Source organism: Dryas octopetala, chromosome 8 (genome assembly GCF_963921425.1).
Source record: "Dryas octopetala chromosome 8, drDryOcto1.1, whole genome shotgun sequence".
NCBI lineage: Eukaryota > Viridiplantae > Streptophyta > Magnoliopsida > Rosales > Rosaceae > Dryas > Dryas octopetala.
Window position 1 is genome coordinate 7638807 of NC_141373.1, and position 26220 is coordinate 7665026.

General features: G+C 35.1%; 1 protein-coding gene, 1 long non-coding RNA gene and 1 pseudogene across 2 annotated transcripts; all 3 read right to left on the reverse strand.

Moving 5' to 3' along the window:
- Positions 1-332: 332 nt before the first annotated feature.
- LOC147276738 (PI-PLC X domain-containing protein At5g67130-like) lies at positions 333-16610 on the reverse strand (annotated as a pseudogene).
- On the reverse strand, positions 11510-12534 carry LOC147276739 (uncharacterized). The gene is made up of 3 exons (XR_015123888.1): positions 12391-12534; positions 11759-11873; positions 11510-11607 (listed from the first exon to the last, which is right to left on the reverse strand). It is a non-coding gene; the product is annotated as an uncharacterized LOC147276739 (long non-coding RNA).
- A 2049-nt stretch (positions 16611-18659) lies between the features above and the next one.
- Positions 18660-23816, reverse strand: LOC147276740 (PI-PLC X domain-containing protein At5g67130-like). The gene is made up of 9 exons (XM_086253972.1): positions 23704-23816; positions 23498-23563; positions 23270-23392; positions 23009-23146; positions 20955-21053; positions 20557-20860; positions 19671-19894; positions 19473-19559; positions 18660-19006 (listed from the first exon to the last, which is right to left on the reverse strand). The coding sequence occupies exons 1-9, from the start codon at positions 23710-23712 to the stop codon at positions 18839-18841; spliced, it is 1218 nt and encodes a 405-aa protein (XP_086110098.1). The 5' UTR covers positions 23713-23816; the 3' UTR covers positions 18660-18838.
- Between the last annotated feature and the right edge of the window lie 2404 nt (positions 23817-26220).

Here is a 26220-nt window from a genome sequence, read left to right on the forward strand (position 1 = left end):
AGCAAAGCACAATTTCACTACAAGAAGCCAGATTGAATCAATACATGTACATGATTAAAGTGGACTACGATTCTTTATTACTGCATAATCACATGGTACCTAGGCATGCATAAAGTAATTACTTACAACTCGTTCATCTATAAGTCAAGCTGTAATTTAAATTTCACCAGGATTTTGAAAGCAGAGAAAACAAAATAAAACAAGTTTAATTGATATTCAATCATGTTCGATCACTATAGTACTTTATATGACAAGAGATTGGGCATAAAAGCATTGTCCCAAATAAAGTAGTAGGGCATGAACTTGTTCAGATGGGAAGGGGCAGCACCATTTTAGGCCTGGTTGCATGCTCCAAAAGTCATATTTGCCTACACACAGTACGTAGTAGCAACATTATAATTCAATTGATCTACAAATTTATAACCAGTGGCTCTGTATTGTTTTGCTAATATTAAACAAGCAAAAGAGAGAATTTAAACCCATATATTAGAGGAGCGGGATATTAACATTTTCTTTTTCATTTCGACACTCCTCCTAGTTAGGCTTCAATTATCAACCACATCCCAACCCCCCCCCCCCCCCCAAGGCCCCAGTTCCTACACCCCAAGGCCCAGGCCCAACCCAATATCCCCACCACTAACCCCAGGGTCAAGGCTCAAGCCCACCTCTTATTCTCATTCTCATTCTCACTCTCACTTCTACTATTTTTTTTTTTTTTTTTAAATGACAAAATTTGAACCTAGAACCTATTACTTTTCCACTTCACACCTCCCCCCCAATGGCAGTTAAGGTAAAGCTTATGGATATTCTCATTCATTTCAGTCAATAACGGATTCACAAATTTGTCTTTATGGAGGCATGATGAAAAAAACTCACCACTCTTATTCAGAAACCGCTTCATTGTAACATTTTATCAAACTGTTTTGCCTCACCTAGGGATGGCCATTTGACCCAGTGGGCAGATACCCACAGTCCCAAACCCATCCCATTTAAATTTTGATATACCCATACCATGCCATACCCATTACTATTTTCATGGGTATTACCCATACCCGCCCACCAGATTAATGGGTTGCCCAAACCCAACCCATTAACCCACAATTTTTTTTTAATAAAATATAATTCTAATTAAATAATTCAATTTTTGGAGGAAACACTTTATTATTTCATTATCTCTCTGGTATTTTTTTCCTCTGCTAGCTTTCAAGGCTTTATATTAATCTCAGTATAAGACTAACTTTGAAAAATTAGTCTATTTTCTATATGTCTACTTAACTAGGATGAAAAGCAGCTGCTTGTTAACAATGAGTGCTTAGTAGTGATTCATGGAACGAATTACAAGCTATGCTTGTCTGCAACGCCTCAGGTGGAGACATGAGAGTAGCATCCACTAGAAGTAAACTGCAAACGATACGTCACAAGCAATTTTAATAACCGTACTATATACGCATCCAATGTGAATGTGCCACTGCCACCAGTAGAGCATGAATACCAACGCTGAGAGAGAGAGAGAGAGAGAGAGAGAGAGAGCTCACAAATGTTTCCTACTTTGTGATCTCCGTTGGAAATATAGCAGCCACCTGTGACTCTGTGTTAAGATTTTTTGTTTTGTATATTTGGATACCCATGGGTATTACCCAAACCCATCTTATCTATATATGGGTTTTATAAAAATCCCCATACCCAACCCAAATCCAATAATAATGTCTCAAATCCATCCCCTAATAGAATAGGTGTTGCGGGTACCCACACCCATGGGTCAAATGGCCAATCCTAGCCTCACCCCTCAAGGAAAGAAAAATAAAAACTAGAGAAAAGAACTCTAGTTCAATGGGTGAGATTGAAGAAGTCATTAAGAAAATTAAGGGAGGTGAGATTGATGAAGTCATTGCACACCTTGCAAAGCTTGATATTATCACATCCACAAACTAAATGACCGTTTGCCACATCCACAGCTGCCGGGGCGCCACCACCTTCACTTCTCTGAAATATTTATAAATCGATCAATTATTCTATTTTACAAATTAAAACATCAAATCCCTAAACCTATAATATTACTTATATTATGCGGGTTTTATTGTATTTTTAAGTGCATTTTGTGGATTTTAAGTGTATATATCATATTACATGTGCATATATTTTATGTATTTATTTTCTTATTATGTATTATATTATATGATAAGAGAGATATAAAATAATAAATATATACAGATATTACACAGAAATTTTACTTGTACTTACCGTGTAAAAATCAACGGCAATGAAATTGGGCCATCGATTGCCCGCGGCCACATGGCAGGTGTTGAGCATGTCAAGCAAGGGAGCTGAATTATCCTTGCAAGATCGAAGGATATTTGAGCCACTTGGAAAGAAGTTCATCAACACCAGTGACTTGGTTGTATTTTCCATGGGAGATGATTCATCACGGTTCAGGCAAGACCCAGGTTTCATCCCACCATCCCCATCTGCAATTCCAGTCTCCATTCAAATTCATGCATTTGGGTTTAGTGCATGGAAATATTAATTTCCATTATGATATTGTCAATGTCACATGTATTATTTAATTTTATCGACAATTTAATATGTTATGTTATATTGATCTTTAAATCTAACAGTATAATATGCCACGTAACAGATCATATATCTCTCCTTATCGTTATTAATTACAAGACCTCTAACTTGGTAAAGCAAGGGCAGGACTTACCACTACAAGAAAACTTGGCAACCCCAACCTTTTTTTTCCTAGTTCTATTGCCCACTAAACAACCATTTAGAGTTGCAAAATCCAGTAGCAACTGTGCAGCAACACTTAAGCCAAATGATGTAGGGGTTGGGGTCGCTAAAGACCATTTGCACCACCTGTTTTGGTAAGGTTGCTGGTTCATCTGGCCCCTGACATTGATGTTGACATGCACATTAGAAACTAATGTGTCAGACAGGTGCTATTCTTAAGCTACACTTATAAATTAGTTGGTCAATAGGTTTGAATAGGAGAGGTTTGAATCTGTTTTTCACCCCTGCTATAACAACCTTTGTGCAGAAGGTTGGCAGCTACTGCAATCTTTGATAAAGGTTGCCAATCTACTAAACAAATTCTGCAGAAATGGTTTCCTAGAGCATTATTTATACTTGTTTCTATGCTAACCAACTATCTTAATCATATACATATTAGTTGCCAAATGGAGTTGCTTAAGAAATAACGATTTGCAATTTGAGAATGGTTTTGTTTGTAATATCCATATGCATAGCAGAATTAAATTTTGGAAGGAGGACCTAATGTAGCTTTGGACATGGTTTCCAAATGTGCTTGCTGCTAACCAATTAAAGAACAAAATAATAATTTAGTAACTTGCAGATAAACCAAAAAAGTCACAAGCTGATCCAATAGAAATTATAATTAACAGAGTGAGCATCCATTACAAAACACCTCTTGTGTTATAAATGTGCTGCTTGACAATACACGTACTTAAGCAGAAAACTTAAACCTTCTACTCATCTTTTCATTGTTCACACCCCTACCACATTCACAAAAGCAAAATAATCATGCACAGCACTTCCCTGCTCCATATATACTACCATCATCAAAATAAACCAGAAATATATAACAAGTCCAAGCAAACTGGCATGACTTATATTATGGCCTCATTCCAAATATAAGTCAGCAAGTTCACAATCTAACTTCCAAAACAGGGAGATTGACCATATATAGCATACTAATACTTAAAAGCTATAAACTATCTTACTGAGAATCCAAACAGCAGCCTCACAGGTTACTTGGTCCCTCATTCGCACTGCTTGAAGCTGTGTTGCTTCCTTCACATGCAGCTGATTTTCCTTTTTGATTGCCACTGAGTCGACTTGGTGTAGTACTAGGCTGCGTTTGGCCTCCAGCAGGATTTGGAATTGGGGAAGTCATAATTGCAGCTGCTAATGGTACTTGCAGGCTCGGCTCCATCACTATTGTTGGTGGAAATTGACTCATGCTCGGAGGGGCAGCCAACGACCCTCGGATGTAGTTGTCAACTGCATGTGACACTCTTCCATTGAAATTAACATCCATGTGTTGTTGTTGCCTTTGGAGCTGCATAATTTCTCCATTGTGCATTAGTCGAAGCCTTTCCACCTCTAGGCGGTATTGGTCCATTAGCATTCTGGTGTGTTCCATCTCTTCCCGATGGTCCATTGTCAATCTTGCAGCCTCCCTTTGTAGCACCTCATATGACTCCCTTAAGGCATGTAATTCCGCAGCCACACCACGTCGATCAGTGTGCATGCCTGGAATGTCAGCAGGGGTCACTCCAATCCCATATCCCCTAACGCCACTGCTATTCTCAGGTCCCATGACTGCTGCAAAAACTCCATTGATGACTTCCATGGTAATTGAGGGTGTATTGGGGAGCTGTTCGTACTGGGTTAGCCTCTGTTCCAGATCAGCCTGCATACAAACATTTCAAATACATTTTTAGTAGCCTGACACACAAGCATGGCATATAATATAATAGCCTTTGCTATCTTAAACAATCAGTCACAAATCTTGAAGAATCAGTAAATAAAATTGACATGGTGCAGAATGATTTTTTACTTGATGATACTATAAAATAAAAGCCTTTGCTATATTTTTTTAGAATAAACAATCAGTAAATAAAAGTCTTTGCTATCTTAAACCATCACCATTACAAATATGGTTTTTTTACTTGATGATAGAAATATAAAAATGTATAAATATAGTTTCAGATGGTGAAGATTATATATGTATCGACTGGCAGTAAGTAGTTACAAAATATGCTTCCAAGTTGGATTATTGTTTCTGTTCTCTTTCAACTTGTCAACATGGGTCAGTGCCTAACCAATACCATCATTATTATTAGAACAAAGAAGAAATACATTAAACCTAAGAAATTACCAATTAAAAACTCATAAACCATCATTAAAGTATCCATATTGTGCAACAAGTGAAATTTAATTGAAATTGTACCCAAGTAAACTCACAATAATTTCCCTTGCATTAGAGTTCACCGGATTCCCGTTGGACCTGCAATGTGTGATCTTGAAGAGTTCAATTCTGTTTGGTTCCACCCCTCCGTGGTCCTGTGCCTACGATTTGATACACAGAAAACAACCATAAACTTTGCTCCACCTGATAACAATTATCTAATGTAGCATTCAAACTCAAATTAATAATTTAAGAGCTCTGAATTACAAGCTGGTCAGTAAAACCCTTAAATGCCAAATTTATTCGCAGGTCGTAGAACACTTACATACTCATCCCGGATTTGCGCAAAGGTCTTTGTGCCAGACGTATGCATCACCCTCATTTTGTGCCTGCTGTTAGTGTTCAGTGCAGCACGCTCCTAATAGACAACATTTACAGAACATGTGCAACTGGTGACTGACATGTAATTGAATTGATGGTCATATAAATCAACCATTTATATTGTAAAAGAAATTTCCTACTTTGAAATCTATATATATTGTAATCAAGAATCACTTGAGAAAGCAACTGACATCCTACCTGTGCCGGCAGAGAATCCCAATGGCGAACTAGGTGAATCCATTGATCAGGATCCACATGGGGATCCCCACATACAAACCTCCTATTGTTGGAGACGAAAGGTTTATACCAATCCTTGCGCAACAAACACTTATGGTGTTTCCACCGCTCATTCATTTTTGCCTCAGCAACATAGCGTATCTTTTACTTCAATGCAAGAGTCCTCTCCTCAGACCAGTCAATGGTTACCTTGCAAAACAGATCATTTCACAATTTTTTTTTTTTATTTCTCAAGAATAATATAATTTGTGGAGTATCCCATATTAGAACTTTATGCCATCTGTTGACTAACATAGGTGGGAAAGTACATGTATACCTCAATCTTTGCCCAAGCTCGGTCCATTTCACGACCCCGAAATTTCCTCCAATCAAGTACATTGATTGCAAACAGGGTTCTATCAATTGCCAATTGACCAAGGAACCTTGAAAATCTTGCTACCGTCCTTGAGGGAGCAACCGCTTGTCCGAAGTTGTTGAACCTCATCAACTCTGGCCTTTCTAAAGCCCAGTTTGGTCTATTCCTTCCTCTACGTGCTCGGATGTCAGCCACTAGCCCCGAGGCAACATTTGGTTCATTTGCCTCATGCACAACATCCCCATGTGGGAGTTCTTCATTGATATTAGTTACAACAATTGGCTCAGGAGGCATAACAGCTTGTTGAGTCCCATCCTCTACTGCCTCATTGACAATGTGACCTTCCACATGGACCTCCTCTTGAGTCCCTGATCCAAGGCCAATATCCTCAATCCCTTGTGCCTGTGAGTTATCCATACTTGCTCAACCTGACAACATGTAAACAAGAATCATTGTTAATTAACATAGTGCAATTGACTGCATCTGTTTAATTGGCATGTATTAATATAGGATAGCATGGCATTTATTACTATATCATGGTAAACAAACTGCATGGAATACACCATTTTCCTTCAGCCTGGTAGTATAGGTATTTGAAAATGTTGAAAGGAAAAAAAAAATTTGTTTAGATGTACTGTGCTGACTAACAAGCCCAAAGCAGAGAAAATTCATGCTAACTTCAATAATGGTCTGTAAACTTATAATTATACTTATCTTTGTACATAACCATATAAGCAACCTCATATAAATAATTAAAACTGTAAATTTGAAACAAGAATTTAAATTGGAAGTCTGAAATTAATTCAAGCATCAGCGAAAACTATAGGTTTCATATAGAAGAGAGTGAACAAACCTGTTGACGTCCTTGGTGCTCTTCACTCTCACGCTCAAGTCTCCTATTTGATTTCTCTTGCAGTTGTTCCAATCTCTGAGAGAAGTAGGATGTGAGTGTGTTTGTGAAATGCTCATCTCCTTTCCATATTTATGTATAAGAAGTGCCATATCCCTCAAATCAACTAATCTTGAAGTAGGTAAAAGCTGTCAGAGCATTGGGCCAAGTAACCTTCCTGAGCATCATGTCAAGTGGTAGCTGTAAGTCAGCCAATTTGATAGCGGGAAAGGCTTTTTTTTCCCTCTCATTTGGATTGATAATTTGATCCCAATGGAATTGGGTTTGCAGTTGGCGTTTCAGTACTGGGGTAACGAGAATTATTGAATAATTCAGTTCATCACATATTGAAATAGAAGTGAAAGATTACATAAAGCGGCAAATGAGTTTTTGTTTGAATAAATTTGGATTTGGCGCACTAACATAGCATGATAGAAAATTTTAGTCCTATTTAGTTAAGTGGGATAAATATCTGCTCATTGGGACCATCAAAGATTCTATTATATTTTGATAAGATAGGGGCAAGTATTAACTACAATGAAGTACCAACAAAATAAACCAAGATTTTTGATTCGGCTGACCTCTCACAATTTAAGAAGATTCAAGCTTTGTCATGATTGACGAACAATATAATTAATGCAAAAAATGTATACAGAATATGAAGAAGAAGATAATTAGCAGATAATCTTATTTTTCTGAAATAAAACGATCTACAGCTAGTCTTTTAATATTACAAGCCTAGCCTTTTAATATTACAAGCCATGGTTCAACCAAATGTCAAATCTATATATAAGTACTGAAACTAATATGACTTAACTAAATAAATAGCTAGAAACTTATAAACATTAATTAACTATTGGTCACAACAATAATAATAAATAAGGGAAAAATTTACAAACAGGACACATACTTTGATGACTATTTCATTTCAGGACGTTAATTTTGATTCGTGTTAATGAATGACATATTTTTATTTTGTGTCATAAGGACCCTGTTTTATCTCAACTTTGGCTCAACATTGGACCCATCAAAACTCTACCAAATTTAGCAAACTTATACTTGGTTTAAAGCTATGCATCTCATCTTTACAACCATATAAAGATCACTTAAATCAGACATCTACAACTCCAGATAATTGGCCCAAAAGTAGGGTACCCGAAACTGTCCAATTGGACCTCTGAAAAAAAATTTGGGAAGCTAACAATTTCGGATACCCTACTTTAGGGCTAATTATCTAAAGTTGTAGAGATCCGATATGGGTAATCTTTATATAGTTGTAAAGAGGAAATGCATATCTTTAAACTCAGTATAATTTTTCTGAATTTGGTTGAGTTTTGATGGGTCAAACGTCGGACCAAAGTTGAGATAAAAATTGAAAAAAAACATGGTCCTTAATTGACACAAAATGAAAGTATGTGTCCTTCATTAACACAAAGCAAAATTAATGTTCTGAAATGAAACAACCATCAAAGTATGTGTCCTGTTTGTAAATTTTTCCCAATAAAAAAATATATATAGTTAATGTTACAAAAATCCACAACAGACTTTACAACGTTAAAAAAACTAATATTCTGAGTCAGTGGCGGAACTAGGATTTAAAATTCGAGTGGGCTAAATCTCGGGACAAATTTTTTCCTAGTAAAAAAAATTCACAAATATTTATTTAGGAACTTGGAAAAAAAAAAAAATCGACAGTATGAGAGAATTTTATTAATATGAAAAAAAGATACACCTAGTCATGAGGGGTATATTGACCCTTACCCTTCAAAATGCATTATACAAATATTAATTAAACTATAAAAGTTTGAAAGCATATGCTTGAAAAAATATGGCAGCAAACACACAAATTTCATATAAATTTCACCAATCATACCAACAAATTCTAATTGAAAGAAACGGTAACATACTAAGTTACTAATACTGGGCTTCTATGTGATATATATATATATATAGAAGAATGCTCGAAAACTAACTAGTTAGTAAGTTAATACAAAACTAACCACCCTGTTGGGCCCATTGCATAATGTAATATCAAAATCCGAACCGTATATTGTTTAGACCCTACTTCAAAGATCATTCCTGTAAAAAATCTCTAAAATTGGAAGTCATTTAGCAATTTGATTATAATAACAACTATTTCTATGCTTTTATCAAAAATACTGATCGTCTATTTATTTGATCTCAATTAGATGACTACATGATTTTTGATTTTGTTGATTTTTTGCAATGATGATCTTTGAAATGTGGCCTAAATAAATTATGGTTCGGATTATGAAATTTGTGATGTGGTGAGCCCAAAAGCATAGTTAGCTTCGTATTAACTTGCTAACTACTTAACTTTAGAGCACTTCTATATATATATATATATAATCACTTTTTCCGCAGAATTCTTGGCTGGGCTATAATGTGTTTGGTTCCGACCCTGTTTTGAGTCTATACCAATGTGGTTCATTTTTAATCAAGCGCTTGAATGCGAATACTCACAAAGAGCATTCGAAGGCGGTTGTTCAAGCATTCGGTCGCCTTCTTTTGAAAGTTCAAGCTTTCTTGTAGTTGTCTAGCAATAACATTCAATTACTACAATTATAATTTTATTTTAATTTTTAAGATTTTTGTTTCTTTGGAGTTGTGTATTAATTTCTTATAGTACGTTGTATATCAACATTCCACAAATAAATATAACAAATACTAGTCTCTTTGGAGTTGTGTATTATTTTTTAGGGTAAAAATACTAGTCTCTTAATATAATGTTTTTAATTAAATATTAACTTTATTTTTCTTGTAAAATTGAATTTCCTTGTTGAAAATTTCTTTCCCTTTTAAAAGTTTTTTTTTTCTTTTTTTAAAACTCACAAAGCCATTGCTATACTTTTGTGCCATAGGGAAACTTTTGGTTTTCAAGAGGCAAACGGGTTTGGTAGAACAAAATTATTAAAACTTAAAACCATAACTGAACTTATATTAAAACAAAAAAAAAACAAAGATACTGTTACAATAATTGGAAAATGTCCTAGCTTCCTAGAAAATGACATTTCATGCCTAATGATACTTGCAGTAGGAACACAAAATAGTGCAAGGATGACATTTGTAGCATACCCTATTGCTTCCTAAATAAAAAACAGTATGTAGTTACATCTTGTGCAATCCAAAGGTTTAAGCTGAAGGTTAACCAACATTGTGGCACACCATTAAGCTGAAGATCATGTTGACTAGTTCATGCCATAGCTATCTGTGCTCGAAGACTTATATGTATCTGGTGCAACCATATCATCCCAAAAGGGAGCTTTTTGTGCTGCTTGGTCTACATCATTTGGATTGCCTTCTACTTCACGTACTCCCTTAATGACTACCCTTGCAGTATTTGAAATTTTAGCCTTGGCTCTAGTACTTTGGGGAGCAACACCAGTATGAGCTGTGCTATTCTCAGCGAGCTGTGCGATGTCTCTTACCTTTGATTGTGGAGTGCTATCACCAACCTCCACTCTCCTGTTATTCAAGTTAGTATCCATAGGATTTAGGTGCACCGGAGAATAATTTAACTCACCATGTCCATTCCGGGGATGACCTACTGTGAATTGATTCATAGGCACCCAAATGTTAACACAAGTGTTAACGAAATCAGAAAGCTGGTGGGGGGTTGGATTGGAGTCTGTTTGTGAACAAGCATCTTCTGGAGGCATTTCAGAACAGGGCTCTTCAAACCATAGCTGACGGTATGCCTGCAAATTGATTGGTTTTCTAATGCCTCTTCTAGGCATGCCTTTTCTTGCAAAACAGAAAAAAAATTCCTAAGAGGGAGGCAATAGCTGAAATAGTCTTTCTTTCTTAAGAGGGAGATGACACTCTAATAATGCATTTGGGGTGGGAGGCAATACGTATTTGTACATTTAACAAATTCCCTGCATTGAGTGTGGTTTTTTTCATGACCCAATTGAGTGCAATACTGACCAAGAAATGAACAAAGTGATGGAAGATTCTGATTCTTGCTGCTTGAAAAGAATCTTGTCAATTCAGCACTTTGTCAAGACAAGCATGATGGCAAAAGCACTTTGAGAAACTATATCTGCCAAAAGCAGAAGAGGACAAAAGAAATACTTCAAGCCTCTGACGTGACACTATGGAAATATAATTCTCTTATTACTTTAACTCCTGAAAACAGAAAGAGTATACAAAAACTCTCATACGTACCTGAAAAGAGTCATAAAACATGGGATAATCCTTGTTATAGCCTTCTATTCCTTTGGGTTCTTCCAGTAAAAAAAAGGTGCACTTTGGAAGACCTTTCACAAAAATATGAGCCCTAGTTCTTAGATTAATCAAAAGCATTTTTTGTATTCAAATCACTTATATGTAGTCTAGTAAACATATTTTCAAGTTATGAATTGTATGAATAAAAGAAATATAAACACGCCGCAATTCTTCTTTTGAGTTACACCACTCCATTCTCAAATTTAATTTGGACCTCCATATGCTACATAGACAAACTCATAATGTGATTGTAACAATGGGCATCCAAAGATGTTCTTATTAAATGGAAGGCAAAGGTGTACCAAGAAAAGATAAAAGTAACTTACAGTAAAGGTCAAACAAGCAGCTGTGCTTGCTACAGACAAGCCTTTCCTGGTAAAATGTAATGGCCCTAGCTTCATAATTAAATATGAGTAACCTCCCAGAGATGGAGGAACAAATTTCATATCCAATCATTGCAGGAGGTGGGATTGTCAACTGAACAAGGGGCGGTGCACCATCTAAACCCTGCCCTAGCGTAATGAATAAAATTCCACATATCAAAGACACTCTTCCCAGTTGGTCCTATATCCAAGAAACTTTGCTGCATTAGTACATTGATTATCTAGTAAAAAGAGAGAAAAAAAAAAACATACTAGATGCATGAAAAGATTATCAAAATATTCATCAAATTAGAACCAGCTCCTGACTCAATAGATGGTACTTAGTTACTGACCATCCATGTCTGTCTTGGCAGAATCCATATTCACAAAATGGCCAAGTATATTACTAAACCAAATCGTACTATTATATGTGGCCATCCATAAAACAACTAGAGCCAAAAGCCAAACCTGCATGATCAAGATGACTAAATTAATATCATGTTTTTTAAATACAGCAAAATCCAAAGAATTAAATATGTTAACTTTCCCATAATTCGCTAATCATGCAACTTTACCAACAATTAGATGTCCTTCACAAATAGACATTTGAGAAAGAACAAACCTCCAGGATGCAGAATGATATCATTGCCAGTGGATTGTTTAACTCATTTTCACAAAGCAAACAGCCTCCACTTTCATATGCTAATTATGTGATATATCATATTCCTAAATTTTGGTTTGACTGAAAGTTGCTATTTTATATGATGTTTTACCTTTCCAATATTAGTTACATTATAATTTAAATAGTAATATCATAGTTTAGGCAAAATTCTCCAACCTCTGACCTGTATTCTCAATTAATTTTGGCTAGATGGTTGGCCGATAAACCTTCAGCTATTAGTAATGTGTAGAGACCAAGTATGAGAAGAACAAACAGACCAATTATTTCTATTAGTATTAGTGATATTGACAAAATTATGCTTACCAGACTCAATGGTTATGATACTAGAGGGCAGATCATAAAGTGGCAGAGAGTGGGGATAAAGGACGATCAATTGTTGTGCCCTCAATGTCAACCCGGGGTTGAATTGATGATTCCTCGACACCAACATCCAATCTCTGGTCAGCACAAATGTCTCCAGCATTGACAGTATTCATGTCATAACATTATATATTGTAAGGTTTTGGTTTACGTTTGTAATGCAAACACGTGTGTGATGTAGAAACACTGCATAACTGTTGAGCATAACATTTATATTGCTTGCTCTAATACCATGTAATCTTCTCAGTTTTCATTAATTAATTAATAATGCAGACTAGTACATCGGTTTATAGGGGTCGGCAATGGGCCGGGCCGGGCTAGCCCGGCCCAAATTTTTTGGGTTCGGGTCGGGCTCGGGCTTGAATTATAGAAGCCCAATAGGGCTTTCGGGCCGGGCCGGGCCGGGCTTGGGCTTTAATACACAAGCCCAAGGCCCGCCCATCGGGCTTTGGCTTGCGGGCTTGGAGGGCCGGGCCGGGCTAGGCCCGAACGGGCGGCCCAAAATGGGCCCAAAGCCTATTTAGACACATATATATCTTCAAAAAAAAAAAAATAGGATTTTGGCTATATTGTGATTTGAACATCAGACCTCACATAACAAGCTTCAACTCTCAACCAACTGAGCTGACTAGTTTATTTGTCAAGTTTGTGAATCATAACATATTTAATAGCTTTTTCGTTTATTTACTTCAATAAATTATTAATATGCTTATTAAGTTATTATATAATACTATTATGTTAGTAATAGTGTAATACCATAAATAATAAACTTTTAAAATTATATACAACATTACAACTATAATAAAACATAAATGTACATATGTATTATTATATATTTTATTACATATTTTTATAAACAAACGATGCAATTGTGTTGTCAACGATCCAAACCGTTCAAATTTTAGTTCCTCACTCAAAAATAATTTGTGCAAAAAATTAGCTCAATCGGAGATGTAAAAGTGACATAATGGTGGTCAAATTAATGAACGATCGTGGTTTTTCTAATGATCATCGAATGGGTAGATGAATTTCGATTTAGCCGATTTTTTGTACGGATGATCTTTGACTATGAACATAGAAAATGAACAGGTCAGATTGTTGAAATCACGTTGTGGTCTTCATAATTATGGAAACAATAAGGTTTCAACGGGAAAGTTATTAGAATTATACTCTTCAAGTGTATTTATATGTAGAAGCTCACATATCGATCTTGTTTTCAACAATCCGAACCGTTCAAGTTTTAGTTCTCCACTCAAAGAGAATTCTTGCAAAAAATTAGCTTAATCGAAGATGTAAAAGTGATTTTTCTAAATGTAATGGTGGTCGAATTAATGAACGATCGTGGTTTTTCTAATGATAATCGAATGGGTAGATGAATTCCGATTTAGCCGATTTTTTGTAAGGATGATCTTTGACTATGAAAATATAAAATGAACGGTTCAGATCGTTGAATTAATGAAATGACGATTGTGGTTTAATAACTTTAATTATACTTGTATTATAAAAGTTGTATATACACATATACATTTATATTTTATTATACTTGTAATGTTGTATATAATTTTAAAAGTTTATTACTTTATTATTTATAGTATTACATAATTTACACTATTACTATTTACTAACATTATAGTATTATATAATAACTTAATAAGCATATTAATAATTTATTATAGTAAACAAATAAAAACCCTATTAAATATGTTATGATTTCCAAATTGGGCTTTGGGTCGGGCTTTGGGCGGGCCTAAACGGGCCGGGCTTCGGGCGGCCCATGGGCTTCAAGGGGATGGCCCAAGCCCAACCCAAGAGACTTTCGGGCCGGGCCGGGCCGGCCCAATTTTCTGGCCAAATCGGGCTTCGGGCCTAATGGGCCGGGCGGGCTTCGGGCCTTGGGCTTTTTGGTGAGGCCTATCGGTTTATATATATTTGAAAGGTAAAGATAGATGAACTAAATCCACATAAGCAGCCAGCTGTACAACCAATTCATAATATACTGAAGCTAGTTATCCTATGTCTTGATTCCCAGGTTTAGGTCCACTAGATGCACTTCTAGAAGCTAGTTGCTGATGTATTTGAATTAAACCAGTTCAACTCCAGTCAATCATGGCTATCCAATACCCAAAGGAGGCTACACTCAATGTTTCAACACCATTCATATTTGCCATTCCAAGATTGATGAATGGTTGAAACGATGTAAACAACAGTACTCCTGTATCTAAGGGAGGTATCAACTATCAACCAATTAACATGAAATTCACCCCAAAACTCATATCAAAGTCACCAAACAACTTAAACTTTACTACACCTGCATATTGGATATGACATCTACTTCATAAGAATTCTTTTAATAAGTGCTAAAAATTCACACCCACAGAAGATAAAATTTATGAATCAAAATTTTCATCTCCATCAAGGTCATTTGGTTTATACACATAATCCAAACTAGAATTTCTATGACTTGAAGAGCAGGGTTTTAAGTAACTCACATCAGACGGGTTGTTTAGGCCATAATTTGTCAAGCAATATCACGTTCCTTCTTAACCCACGAGCAGATAAGGTGCCAAATCAATGTCTGAATAACTGAAAAATCAACCACTGCAATACAAACAAACAAATAGATTAAAATAACTTCAACTAATAAGGCATACTAGCTGGTGCAAGAGATGAGATTCTTACCTTCAAAAATTCCAATTCAATTGCCAGCAAGCCAATTGTCAGACCTCACAATAATAATTTAACCATTATACCCAAGCAACCCAGATGCAGAGGAGGTGGATTGGGGGTTTCAATTTGATGGAGGTTGGAGGATGTGCCGAGCCACACTATTTCCGTCGGTGTAGGCGACAACGGTTTGGAGATCGGTGACTATAACTGCGTGGGATTAGCTGCCTCTGACCATTTTCGATTACCTTCCCCTTAAGGGATATCTGAATAAGTTGACAGAGCTTGCAACTTCGGGGTTTTTTGTTGCATAACAGGGCTGAAACGAATAAAGCAACGACATTAAGAATTAGTTACTTAATAAGCAATGGTTTAGGAGTTGTATTAGTCAGTCAAAGTATAAACAGTGATTTTTGACCAAAAAACACAACAATAGCAATGGCTTCCAGATTAGTTGAAAAAAAACGTGACTTTTGCTTAGATTTGTTGTAGTGTACATTGGTTTTCTACCATATAGTTCCATTGGTAGGCTATTCCCTCGGAAGCCTCCTTATCTTGTGCTGAAGTGAAAACCACCAAACGTTGATTCTTCTCTACCATATCCATAACTGTTGGCCAATCTTCACCATTTTTTGGCATCCGAGTTATCGGAAACCAGAATGGCCTGAGGCCGGCGATGTCAAACAGCTTAGTTAAAGCCATGGGTGCTGTAACGTGGTCTTCTATGATGATGGTGATGATCTCCAGTGGATTTTGTTTAAGAAATGTTTGGACCTCGCTCAGGACATTAATTGCTGGTTGCTGTCACAACAAGTGAACCAAACCATATAAAATTATGAGAAACTGCATATTAATCGCACTTATCATCATGCACTTCAAAATTAATATTTATTATTTTTAACTCACAAAAAGAAACAATATCAGAATAGCATTGTCTTAATAATATCAGTTAATAATATGATATTCCAATTTGGGTTTTATGACAGCCCTTGATTAATTTGGACTACTTACAAAAGCAGTGTTGTTGCTACACTGGCCGTGACATAACCACGTGATGTTGTTGAAGTCATGCACGTCAAGCATTAATCCTCTAACACCATTCTGCATAAAAAAGAAAAAAAAAAAAATTATCCTTCTTCATAGCTTTCGTATTTATCTTAATAATATTACTCGACCCTAAATCTGAATTATGTATTACAAACTTTAGAATTCTTCTGATTAATTTGCCTAAGTCTCACACTCATGTTTTGAGAGAGAAATATTGTATATAACCGAGAAGTACAATAATTTTTTTTTTTTAAACCATGAGTAAGAGAAAGATAGGATAAGATGTATACATTAAGCTGAGTGGTAATGGGATCCATCTGGTTTGTGCCGAAGAGAAGCATGGAGCTTGTAATTAGTGACCTTGTTCCAATCATTGCATATGCATTGTGCGCGGTTAGCCATGAATACCGATTAAACGGCAGCGTATTATCCTATTTGATGAGTTTCCACAGCCAGACACAAACACACAAAGAGAGAAAATATTAACAAAATTAATGAAAAATAAACTAAAATTAAGGTTTAGAAAGACAAAAAACAAAAACCAATATGAAGTCAATTAATGTATATTAATTACCTTGTAAGTGGGAAGGAAAGGTTGGACCTGGGCACACTTTGGTCTAATTGAAAAAATATTCAAAAAACTATTAAAATTGTTTATGCATATATCACAGCGCGAGCCTCCGTCACAAGTATTTCTTAATCCGCATGTTTGTCCCACTCCCACCTACTTAGCAGATAATTAGAGAGATAGAGAGGGCAAGAGTTAGAGTATGGCTCAATTCACGTCGAGAAGTGTTCAAGGAGGATTCAAGCACTATTCGAAAAGCACTTGAGCTTACTTCTCGATTATTATATTTTTAAACGTACTCTAAAAAACCTTAAGCACTTTAGTGAAACTAAAAACAAAATTACTAATTTTTGAAATTTCCCGATGGTATATAGTTAGATATGGTAGTCATGAATACCTTGGCCGCACTGCTACGACTTAAAAGAAAAGTTGCCCCGAACAGAATCCCAATAACAATGACTGTCTGCAAGCCAAGGTGAATTGTTAGGTCATTGACATAATATCATTGCAAAGAATAAGAAAGTAATTGAAGAATACATGCCTTCATCATCTTAATTCATCAATTGATGTGTGATGTTTGAATATGTTTTTGTATAATTGCCTTAAAGCAAAATCTTTTTAATTTCTATTGGAATTAATATATATGTGTGATAGACGCCAAATATATATATATATATGTGTGTGTGTGTGTGTGAGTGATGGCCGGTTAAGAAAGGGAACCAAAAGCCTTGTGCATGAATTTGCTCTGATAACCACCTCTATATTTTGTCTGCAATTAGCTGCAATATATTGCTGAAGATCAGGGCCTATAATATATAATATTGGGAAGAAAGATCGAGACAGCTTTATTTTACATGATTTAATGGTACTTATTATCTATGATATTCTTTCAGTATCTTTTACCGACCTGATTAAATATATATGCATGAATGTTTCAGAAATGACCTTTAAATTGCTTGGAAGAAGTAAAAACCAGTTGATCTTGTTACATATTCAGGACGGCCGGGAGCGGTTTAATTTAATATTGTAATTGGTTGAGCCATTACTTTCCCCCTTTTTTTTTTTTACATAGAATATTCATGTAAAAATAAATTCATAAATAGGTTGCATGGAAAAGGCAAATATATAGAAGCACTAAGTTGAAAAAAAAAATAATAATAATAATAATAAATAAAAAAACAAAATAGCCTTCAAGCTATGTGAACTTTATTCACATCTAGAGGCGTATAATGGGCCGGGCCGGGCCGGCCCATTTGTGCTTGGGCGGCCCATTTAATAGTAGGGCCAGGCTGGCCCAATTATTTAAAATTGTAAGCCCTTAACCCGGTTCATGATCTAGTTCATAACAGCTTGTGCCGGGCGGATTAATTATTTTAAGTTTATATTATTATTTAATAAATCAAAGAAATAATTTTTAAAATTAATCAACGATGTCAATATAATTTTTTTTCAAAATAACAATTAATAAGAAATAAGTTTGTAATTGAATATATGTATTTAGTTTTTTGGAAATATTTTTATTTATGAAATTAAAAATTAGTCTTTAAATTTAAAAATAATAATTGAGAAACCAAATAATTATTAACACTAATATACTTATATTATAACATGTGTATATTTCTAAATATAATTATATCTATGAACGTACCCATCCTCTATCTATATTACAACATGTAAGTTAGTAATACCCCACACCCAAAGTGCTACCAATTATATTTCTAAATCATAAAGTTGAAACTTCAAACCTTCCAATTCCCAGCCAGAGGAGCCCATCTATACCTCTGCAGCCAGCTAGAGTTGACAGAGATATGAAGATGATGCTTTACTATAGTCACATGTTCACCAAACAAATTTGTCCCAATTATGACAATTATATATCAATTAAGCAGTTATACGGTTATACCCAACACAAATTAAACAAATATAAGACCCATGTGCATAATGGCAAAAGATTGCCTCCAAAAGTGACTCCCAAACAGGCAAACAGGCATGAAGATGGCGTTTTTCTATACAATATATCTTCTTTTTAAGAATCACATGAGTCCCATTAAACCGTAATCCAAATTCCAATGCTATGAATATTGTAGAAGAGGACAGTTGAGGTTACAAAATCTATAATGAAGACAACAACAAAAGAAGGGTCACAACAACAGCCCCAAGCAACCAATGCACTTGAACTGGTCCCCTATTTGGATAACCAAAACTAGCTTCATGTTCTGCTGGTGCACCTGCAGGGATGATACCAGCCTCAGGTATGCATACTCCATAACTCACATTGGCCTGTGTGCACATAAGAATACATATTATAAGTAGCGTGCACTTAGGTTACAGATAATTGTTTTGAATGTGTTATTCAAATTGATAATCTAACAATGAAATATGTCGGACCGTTCAATAACAAAACATTATCCATAATTTATGTACAGTATATTTTAGGAAATAAGGAAAATAGGGGTCATTTAAAGATATTTAGTCCATATTTTAGAATTTTAGAAATATAACAATCAAGAAATACTCCAATATTTCTTAAGTAATGTTTGAAAGCCTCATTGAGTAGTGCTCGAACCTTCATCGAGTAGTGCTCGAACCCTGTCGAACAATGCTTAAGGAGTTTTAAAGAACTACTCGAAGGAAAATGGTTATATTAATTTTCAAGACTCTAAAAAGAAGGAATAAAGTCGTAATTGACACAATGACACGAAAAGGGACTAATTTTTAAAATTTCCTATACATATGTTTTACTCACCCTGCAATTGGCAATGCTTCCACACCCACAAACTAAATGGCCATTTGCCGCATCTGCAGCTCTAGGAGCACCCCCACCATCACTTCTCTGAAAGGTTTTGGTCACATAAAAATAAATAAATAAGTGAATACTAAATTGAGCATCCACCTAATTAGTGTTGCTTGTAAGTGAATTTTGAGAAAGCATCCCATATTATACTTTGTAATAATCAACAGCAATGAAGTTAGGCCATCTTTTAGCAGCCACATCATAACAGGTATTGACCATGCGAAGCAGTGGATCTGAATTGTCTTTGCAAGACTGGGTTATGTCTGGGGCAGATCGAAAGTAGTTCACTAGGACTAGTGATTTTGTTGTTGTGTTCATGGGAGATGACTCTGCACGGCTTGGACACGACCCAGCTTTCATTCCACCATCTCCATCTGTAGTTCCAATTAAATTCACATCACATTTCGTTCTAATAGCATTGGAACCACAAAAATTTCAAAGAAATAACACGTCATGCTTATGTTTTTGTGATGATATCTCTTATATTTAGTGTTCAAAACATTGGTTTTTGAAGATTAAGGGGCTAGCTATTTGAGAATGCTTTTACTTAATAGTGCTTTTGTTATAAGCACATAAAGGTGTTGTTCGGAATGCTTATATAGGAAGTGTCTTTGCTAGTAACACTTTTATTAGAAGCACATAAATGTTTTTATTAAAAATCAAAGTTTTGGTAAATGTACTTGGAAGCATTTCTCGAGAGAGCACTTGGATATATATGTGCTTTTCCTACTCTAAAAAGTGCTTAGACAACCCAAAAAACACTTTTATCTATTCCTATAAAGTGTTACCAAAAGTATTTTTGACTATCTAAAAGCATTCTAAAGGGAATATATATGCTTCTCAAAAAATACTTGTAGCTAGTTTTTCCTGTCAAACGCTATCAAACATTCCGAAACAAGTCCTGAGCGTTTTGAGTTTTGAATTTAAACGGCGTAATGTTGACACAAACGTACACAATCTCAACACAGAAAATATAAACACGAAACTCCATGTTAAACGAATGGAACAAAACAAAGTTATAAGCAATAGGACTCACATTGGTTTTCAACCACGTAGTTCCACTCATAGGCAATCCCTTCATCAGCCTCCTTTGTTCGCTTAGAAGTGAAGACCACAAAACGCTGGTTTTTCTGGATCATGTCATCAACTGTTGGCCAATCTCCTCCATTTTTGGGCATTCTCGACACTGGGAACCAGAATTTTCTCAAGCCAGCACCATCAAACGCTTTGGTCAACCCCTTTGGTGAAGTTACGTAGTCTTCAATGATAATGGTCACAATCTCTGTTGGGTTTGCTTCGAGAAATGCTTTGATTTCTTTCAGAACATTTATGGCAGGTTGCTGGTGATCATAAATCAGATTAATTAGTGAAGCCATTTTAATTAGAAATTATTAATGGTTTCTGAATTTCTTTTAATTAATTGCATATACTTACAAAAGCTGTGTAGTTGTAGCATTGGCCGCCAAACGAGTGACATAACCAAATATCATTTAGGAAGTCGTACATATCCAGCATAAACCCTCTAACACCGTTCTGCAACATGAGACGTAAAATTTTGAATAAAATGAAAAATAAATAAAAGCCAGATGGAGTAGGCTTGTTTGGGAATGCTTTTTTAAGAAGGTGTTTTTGCTTGATAACATTTTTTTTAAGAATATTGATGCACTATTACATTTATTAAGGATTTATTTATCAAATGATGTAACATAATTTTATTTATTTAAATTTAGATCCATTCTTAGACTAATTAATTATTTTTAACAAATAAAAACGGATATGTCTAACTACACATAATTTGATAAACAAATTTAGTAATTCGAACATTATTGTTATCTTAATAACAGTTTTGGCTAAATACATGAAAAATTTAAACACAAACTAAAGTATATACTCTTTGATACGAGAGAGAGAGAGAGAGAGAGAGAGAGAGAGAGAGAGAGAGAGAGAGAGAGAGAGAGAGAGAGAGAGAGAGAATTTTAAATTTCTTTTCCCACTAGCTATTTAAATTTTTGTTAATGGGTCCTAACTCCAAACTGCTTCCCTTTGGGGCTGTCTATTTTCGATCTTTGCAAGAGTGATGCTTATATTATAAAGCAAGCATGGTGGATGTATTTTGCAAGCAACAATCGTCATCATATATAATATATTTGTACATATAAAGTTCATGTTTTAGAGCTTTTAATCATTAAAAGTCTTTTTATTCTCTTCATGCTCAATTAGAATATATTCCACGAAGAGGAAACTATCAAAGTCAAACACACGTTACACACCTAATTCATATGACAACATTGGTCTTAAAAAATGGTAGGTAAAATTAAAGTCTAACCCTCTGGCCCATCCTTGTTCCTTCCAAGGTTCTACGAGCACAACTTGATATTGTTATTCTTGCCGGCAAGCCAAGACTCTCCTAGTATTACACATTTAGACTTTTTGCTTCCTTTTAAAGAAAGTTCCTAATTTTGAATTATATTTTCTTCATTCCCAAGTGGTTATGTGATCCCAAAAACTCCTAAACGAATAGGTTTACACAATAATAAGCCAAGACTTATTAAAAGTGAGATATAAATTGGAAAACCTACCCAAATTGGCAAATTCAAACCCCATTCCTATATCTCATAATCAAAACCTTAGGTAGCATGACAACCCACGTGCATAAGTGTCCATTATTAGTTATCACTTATTAGGGCCCTAATGAACCTCCTACTAGTATTTCATATGATATACTAATTCAACTAGCCAACCTCAATTTTTATTCCAAGTGGAAATTTATGACAAAATTAGAATATTCAACTCAAAAATAATTGATATTAAGTGAAGAGGTTCACGATCCTATATATTGTTATATTTTGATTTCTTAATTTCCCCATGATATTCTCTCTCAACAATTTACATGTTGATAAGATTGTTAACTCCAATTAACCCAAATGATATTTTATGTACGAACATAATCTCCTTTATACTTAACTGATTAATAATTTTTTATTTGATATTTAGCATGTTACGTGTTATCCGAGTGTAATACTCAACAATTTTAATTCACAAAATATCTACTAAGAGAATATTTCCTCCCCTAGTTAGACTTTAGAGCCATCTCCAATTCAAATTCAAACACTCCTTTTCAAAACCTAACTCTATTTGTTTGGGCAGAGCAAGTACTTTTAAAAAGCTACCATTTTCATCTGTGTTTTTTCCCTCTGTTTTCTCTCTCTGCCACTCTGGCATGGTTTGCATTGATGATGTTCACTTGCTTTATCAGACCATTGAATATTATCAATGCGACAAGCGACGAGTACTGATCACCGCTGAAAATTGCTCTGTTTTTTGTTTTTGTTTTTTTCAAACTGTCTTCAAATCCTTCTTAGCAAAACAACACACACAAATCCACAACTATCTCTATTCATTTTCTTTCGAACTTTCCCGAGAATCAAACAAGGATTTGCTTATAATTAATTCCCAAGAAATTAATCAAAGAAGAAAGAAACACATACATTAAGCTGGTCGGTAATGGAGTCTTGCTGATTAGTAGGAGACAAAATCACAGACCCCGTGGCCGACTTCATACCAAACCTCGCAAACGAATTGTGGGTTGTCAGCCATGAATACTTATTAAACGGCAGCCCCTTAACCTGTTCAGTAATTATGCCCAGAAAAAAGCACAAAATTACCAAAAAGTCACAAACTTTTTTTATACAAACATGCAGGAACCAAGAACCAAACTGAAAATGAAATCAAGCGATTTGCAGAGGTACCCGAGAAATCGGGCTTATGGGTTTGATTCGGGTGCATCTCGGGACTATATCGCCGTCTGCAAGGCAGGCCTCGCAGTGCAATCCCGAGTCGCACTCGCTGTCTTTTATGCATTTCTGACCCTCCTGTGAAAAATTGCAGATAAAAACAGAGTGAAATGGGTTGGTGTCGATTTTAGTTGAGAAAATATGTGAAAAGTAGCAAAAATTGAAATGGGTTTTGAGTGAGACCTTGCGGGCTGAAGAAAGATCAAAGAGACAAGTAGCAGCTAACAGAGCTGCAATGAGAATGAGTCTCTGCATGTGAAAATTGAGATGGGTCAGTGAGTCAATTAGTCATATACAATGTTAGTGGTATAACTATAAAGCTAGAAGAAGACGATAAAAAAAAATGACGAAGAAGACGATGAAAATGATGAAGAAGAAAAAGAAGTTACGGGCTCCATTGCAAGTGTTTGGGTATGGTTACAAAGAGAGAAAGGGTCTATGTCTATGAGACTATGACTCTGGACTCTTTAATCTCTCTCTCTCTCCTACATGAAAAATGTGCTGTTTTTTCGTGTGTACATATTTGGTTTTGAGCGCCGCCATTGTTGCTTATCATATAAGTGCATCGCTATTTTTTTTTTTTTTTGTTTAATTCAAAGAATAATACTTGGGTCACTTTTAGGTACCTTAAGGTCACCTCATTTTTTTAAATTTTAATTTTGGCAGTATTAGTGTATGATCAGAACCGTTCAATTTTTAGATAATATATTAAAGATTATTTTTGCAAAAAATCAAATCAATCGAAAATCGTTTAATTATATAACTGTTGTTAATTAAAGAAAAAAAATAAATGATTTTCAATTAAATAGTGATTTTTTTACTAAATTGTTGATTTTTTTTATTTAATCGACAACAGTTATATAACCAAACGATTTCCGATTGAGTTAATTTTTTATAGAGAAGATCTATAATAGGTGATCTAAAAAATGAACGATTTCGATTATACACCCGCATTGCCGAAATCATAATTTGGGGGGGATAGAGTGACCTTGAGGTACCCCCAATAGGTGACTCAAGTATTGTTCTAATTCAAATTGATCTTTCTTTTATGGGTGGATAATTAAAGGTCTGTTTAAATTGATGATTGAGTTGTAAATCTGTTTTTTGTAAACGAAAAATTATGACAGTTAAATTTGATCGCTTGACTTAAACTGTTAAACATCAAGCAAATATAACAAGATTTGTTTGATTTAGAATTTTTGTAACCTCTGCTTAGACTAATTGCAGTCCATGTATGATTAGGAACAGCAATCACCACAAGCAATCAACGATTTTAAATGACAAAAGAACGGGGCATAGGATATAGAGGAGGAGTCTTGGACTCTTGGCTGTAGTTAATGGGAGGTCGACCTACCCCAAGCATGTAGCTCTCTTGATTCTTTCGGCGGCCTTGGAACAACCAGTGTTGTCTTGATTGGGAATAAAGTGTCAAGTCAATTACGAAAAAACAATCACTTCAACAACATTGTGATGTATTGGGTTAATTAAGTCAAATATGTAAATGACTTATATTGAATAATGTGTAGCATGTATGACTATTCCATCTAATACAAATAAGTGAATTTGTTCTGAAATTATGAACAAATTTAAGTATTCATTTTAAAATTAAATTGCCAATAAGAGAAGACTTAAGATGCTTATAAGCATTTATACAAAACTATAATTTTTCAATATAAGGTAAAACACACTCTGCATTCTCATAATACATATATATTTGATTACAAATATGTAAGATGTAATATGCTTATGTTTTTGTTATTCCTGATCCTAAAATTTAGTAAAAAAAAATTTCCATGTAATTTATCATGAATAAAAGGAGAATTTTCCCGATTGTCTTAAAGTTTTTTGCTTGAAGCAGCTTCCTTCTCTGGAGAATTGAATGTGTTATATGACCCATCCCACCTAAGTTGCATGCTTTATATCTAGAAGACTTTATAACTTATAAGTTACAAATTCGACAAATTGTCCTCTTAAAGAGTAGTTTTACCTAGGGCTGGGTCGGGTTGACCGAAAAACCGAGGCCGAGCCCGAAACCGGCCCAACCGATACCGAAAAAAACCGTATCGAAATAAAACCGTACCGGAAGTTCGGTTTGACTACCGAACCGGGAGGTTCGGACTCGGTCCTGGTTCCTATATCCTTAAACCGTCGGTAAACCGAACCGAACCGAATATATTTAACAAATCATTTACATAATTCATTTTTATACATTTCTAATACATTTCTTATACATTTCTAATAAATAATTTATAATTTTATATAATACATTTCTATAATTTATATAAAACATATATAAATTTATAAACCCCTATAATTTTAATTTATATGTTTTTTAATATATATAAACTAATTAAAAATACCCTAAATCATAATATTAATATATTATACTAAATTAGTGAATGGAGTCAAGGCCCAAAAATGGCCCAAAATGTGGCCCAAAAATGGCCCAAAATGTGGCCCAAAACATGGCCCAACATGTGTTCGGTCTAGGCCCATAACCGAGCCGAGCCGACCGGATTCTTCGGTTTACCGGCTTTTCGGTCTCGGTCTCGGTTGCCGTGGAGGCTTACCGGAGGGGTTCGGTTCGGTCTTCGGTTTAGGGGTTTCGGTTCGGTTACCGATCCGAACCCACCCCTAGTTTTACCCTAAGAAGCGATGGTGGTCCACATCCAGAAACCTACAAGTTGAGATTTTAAGAAGGCACTTATTGCATGAAAAACTAACTAAAAGCAGAAAATTAATGATTATTTGCATAAAAAAAAATGATTAAATTTGCAGCAAAAAAGATATAGAGGCCGAAGCCCAAAAAGAAAAGAAACTGCACAATCAACCTGGGCCTAGATAGGCATGCTTCACAATCATCCAGAAAAGACTGCACACTATCAGGGGAGACTAAAGCCCATGAT

Coding starts and splice junctions, on each gene's coding strand:
- LOC147276740 (XM_086253972.1), bottom strand. Junction 23,393..23,497: donor ATCTTTCTTCAGCCCGCAAG/GTCTCACTCAAA, acceptor AATTTTTCACAG/GAGGGTCAGAAATGCATAAA. Junction 19,895..20,556: donor CTACGTGGTTGAAAACCAAT/GTGAGTCCTATT, acceptor TTGGAACTACAG/ATGGAGATGGTGGAATGAAA.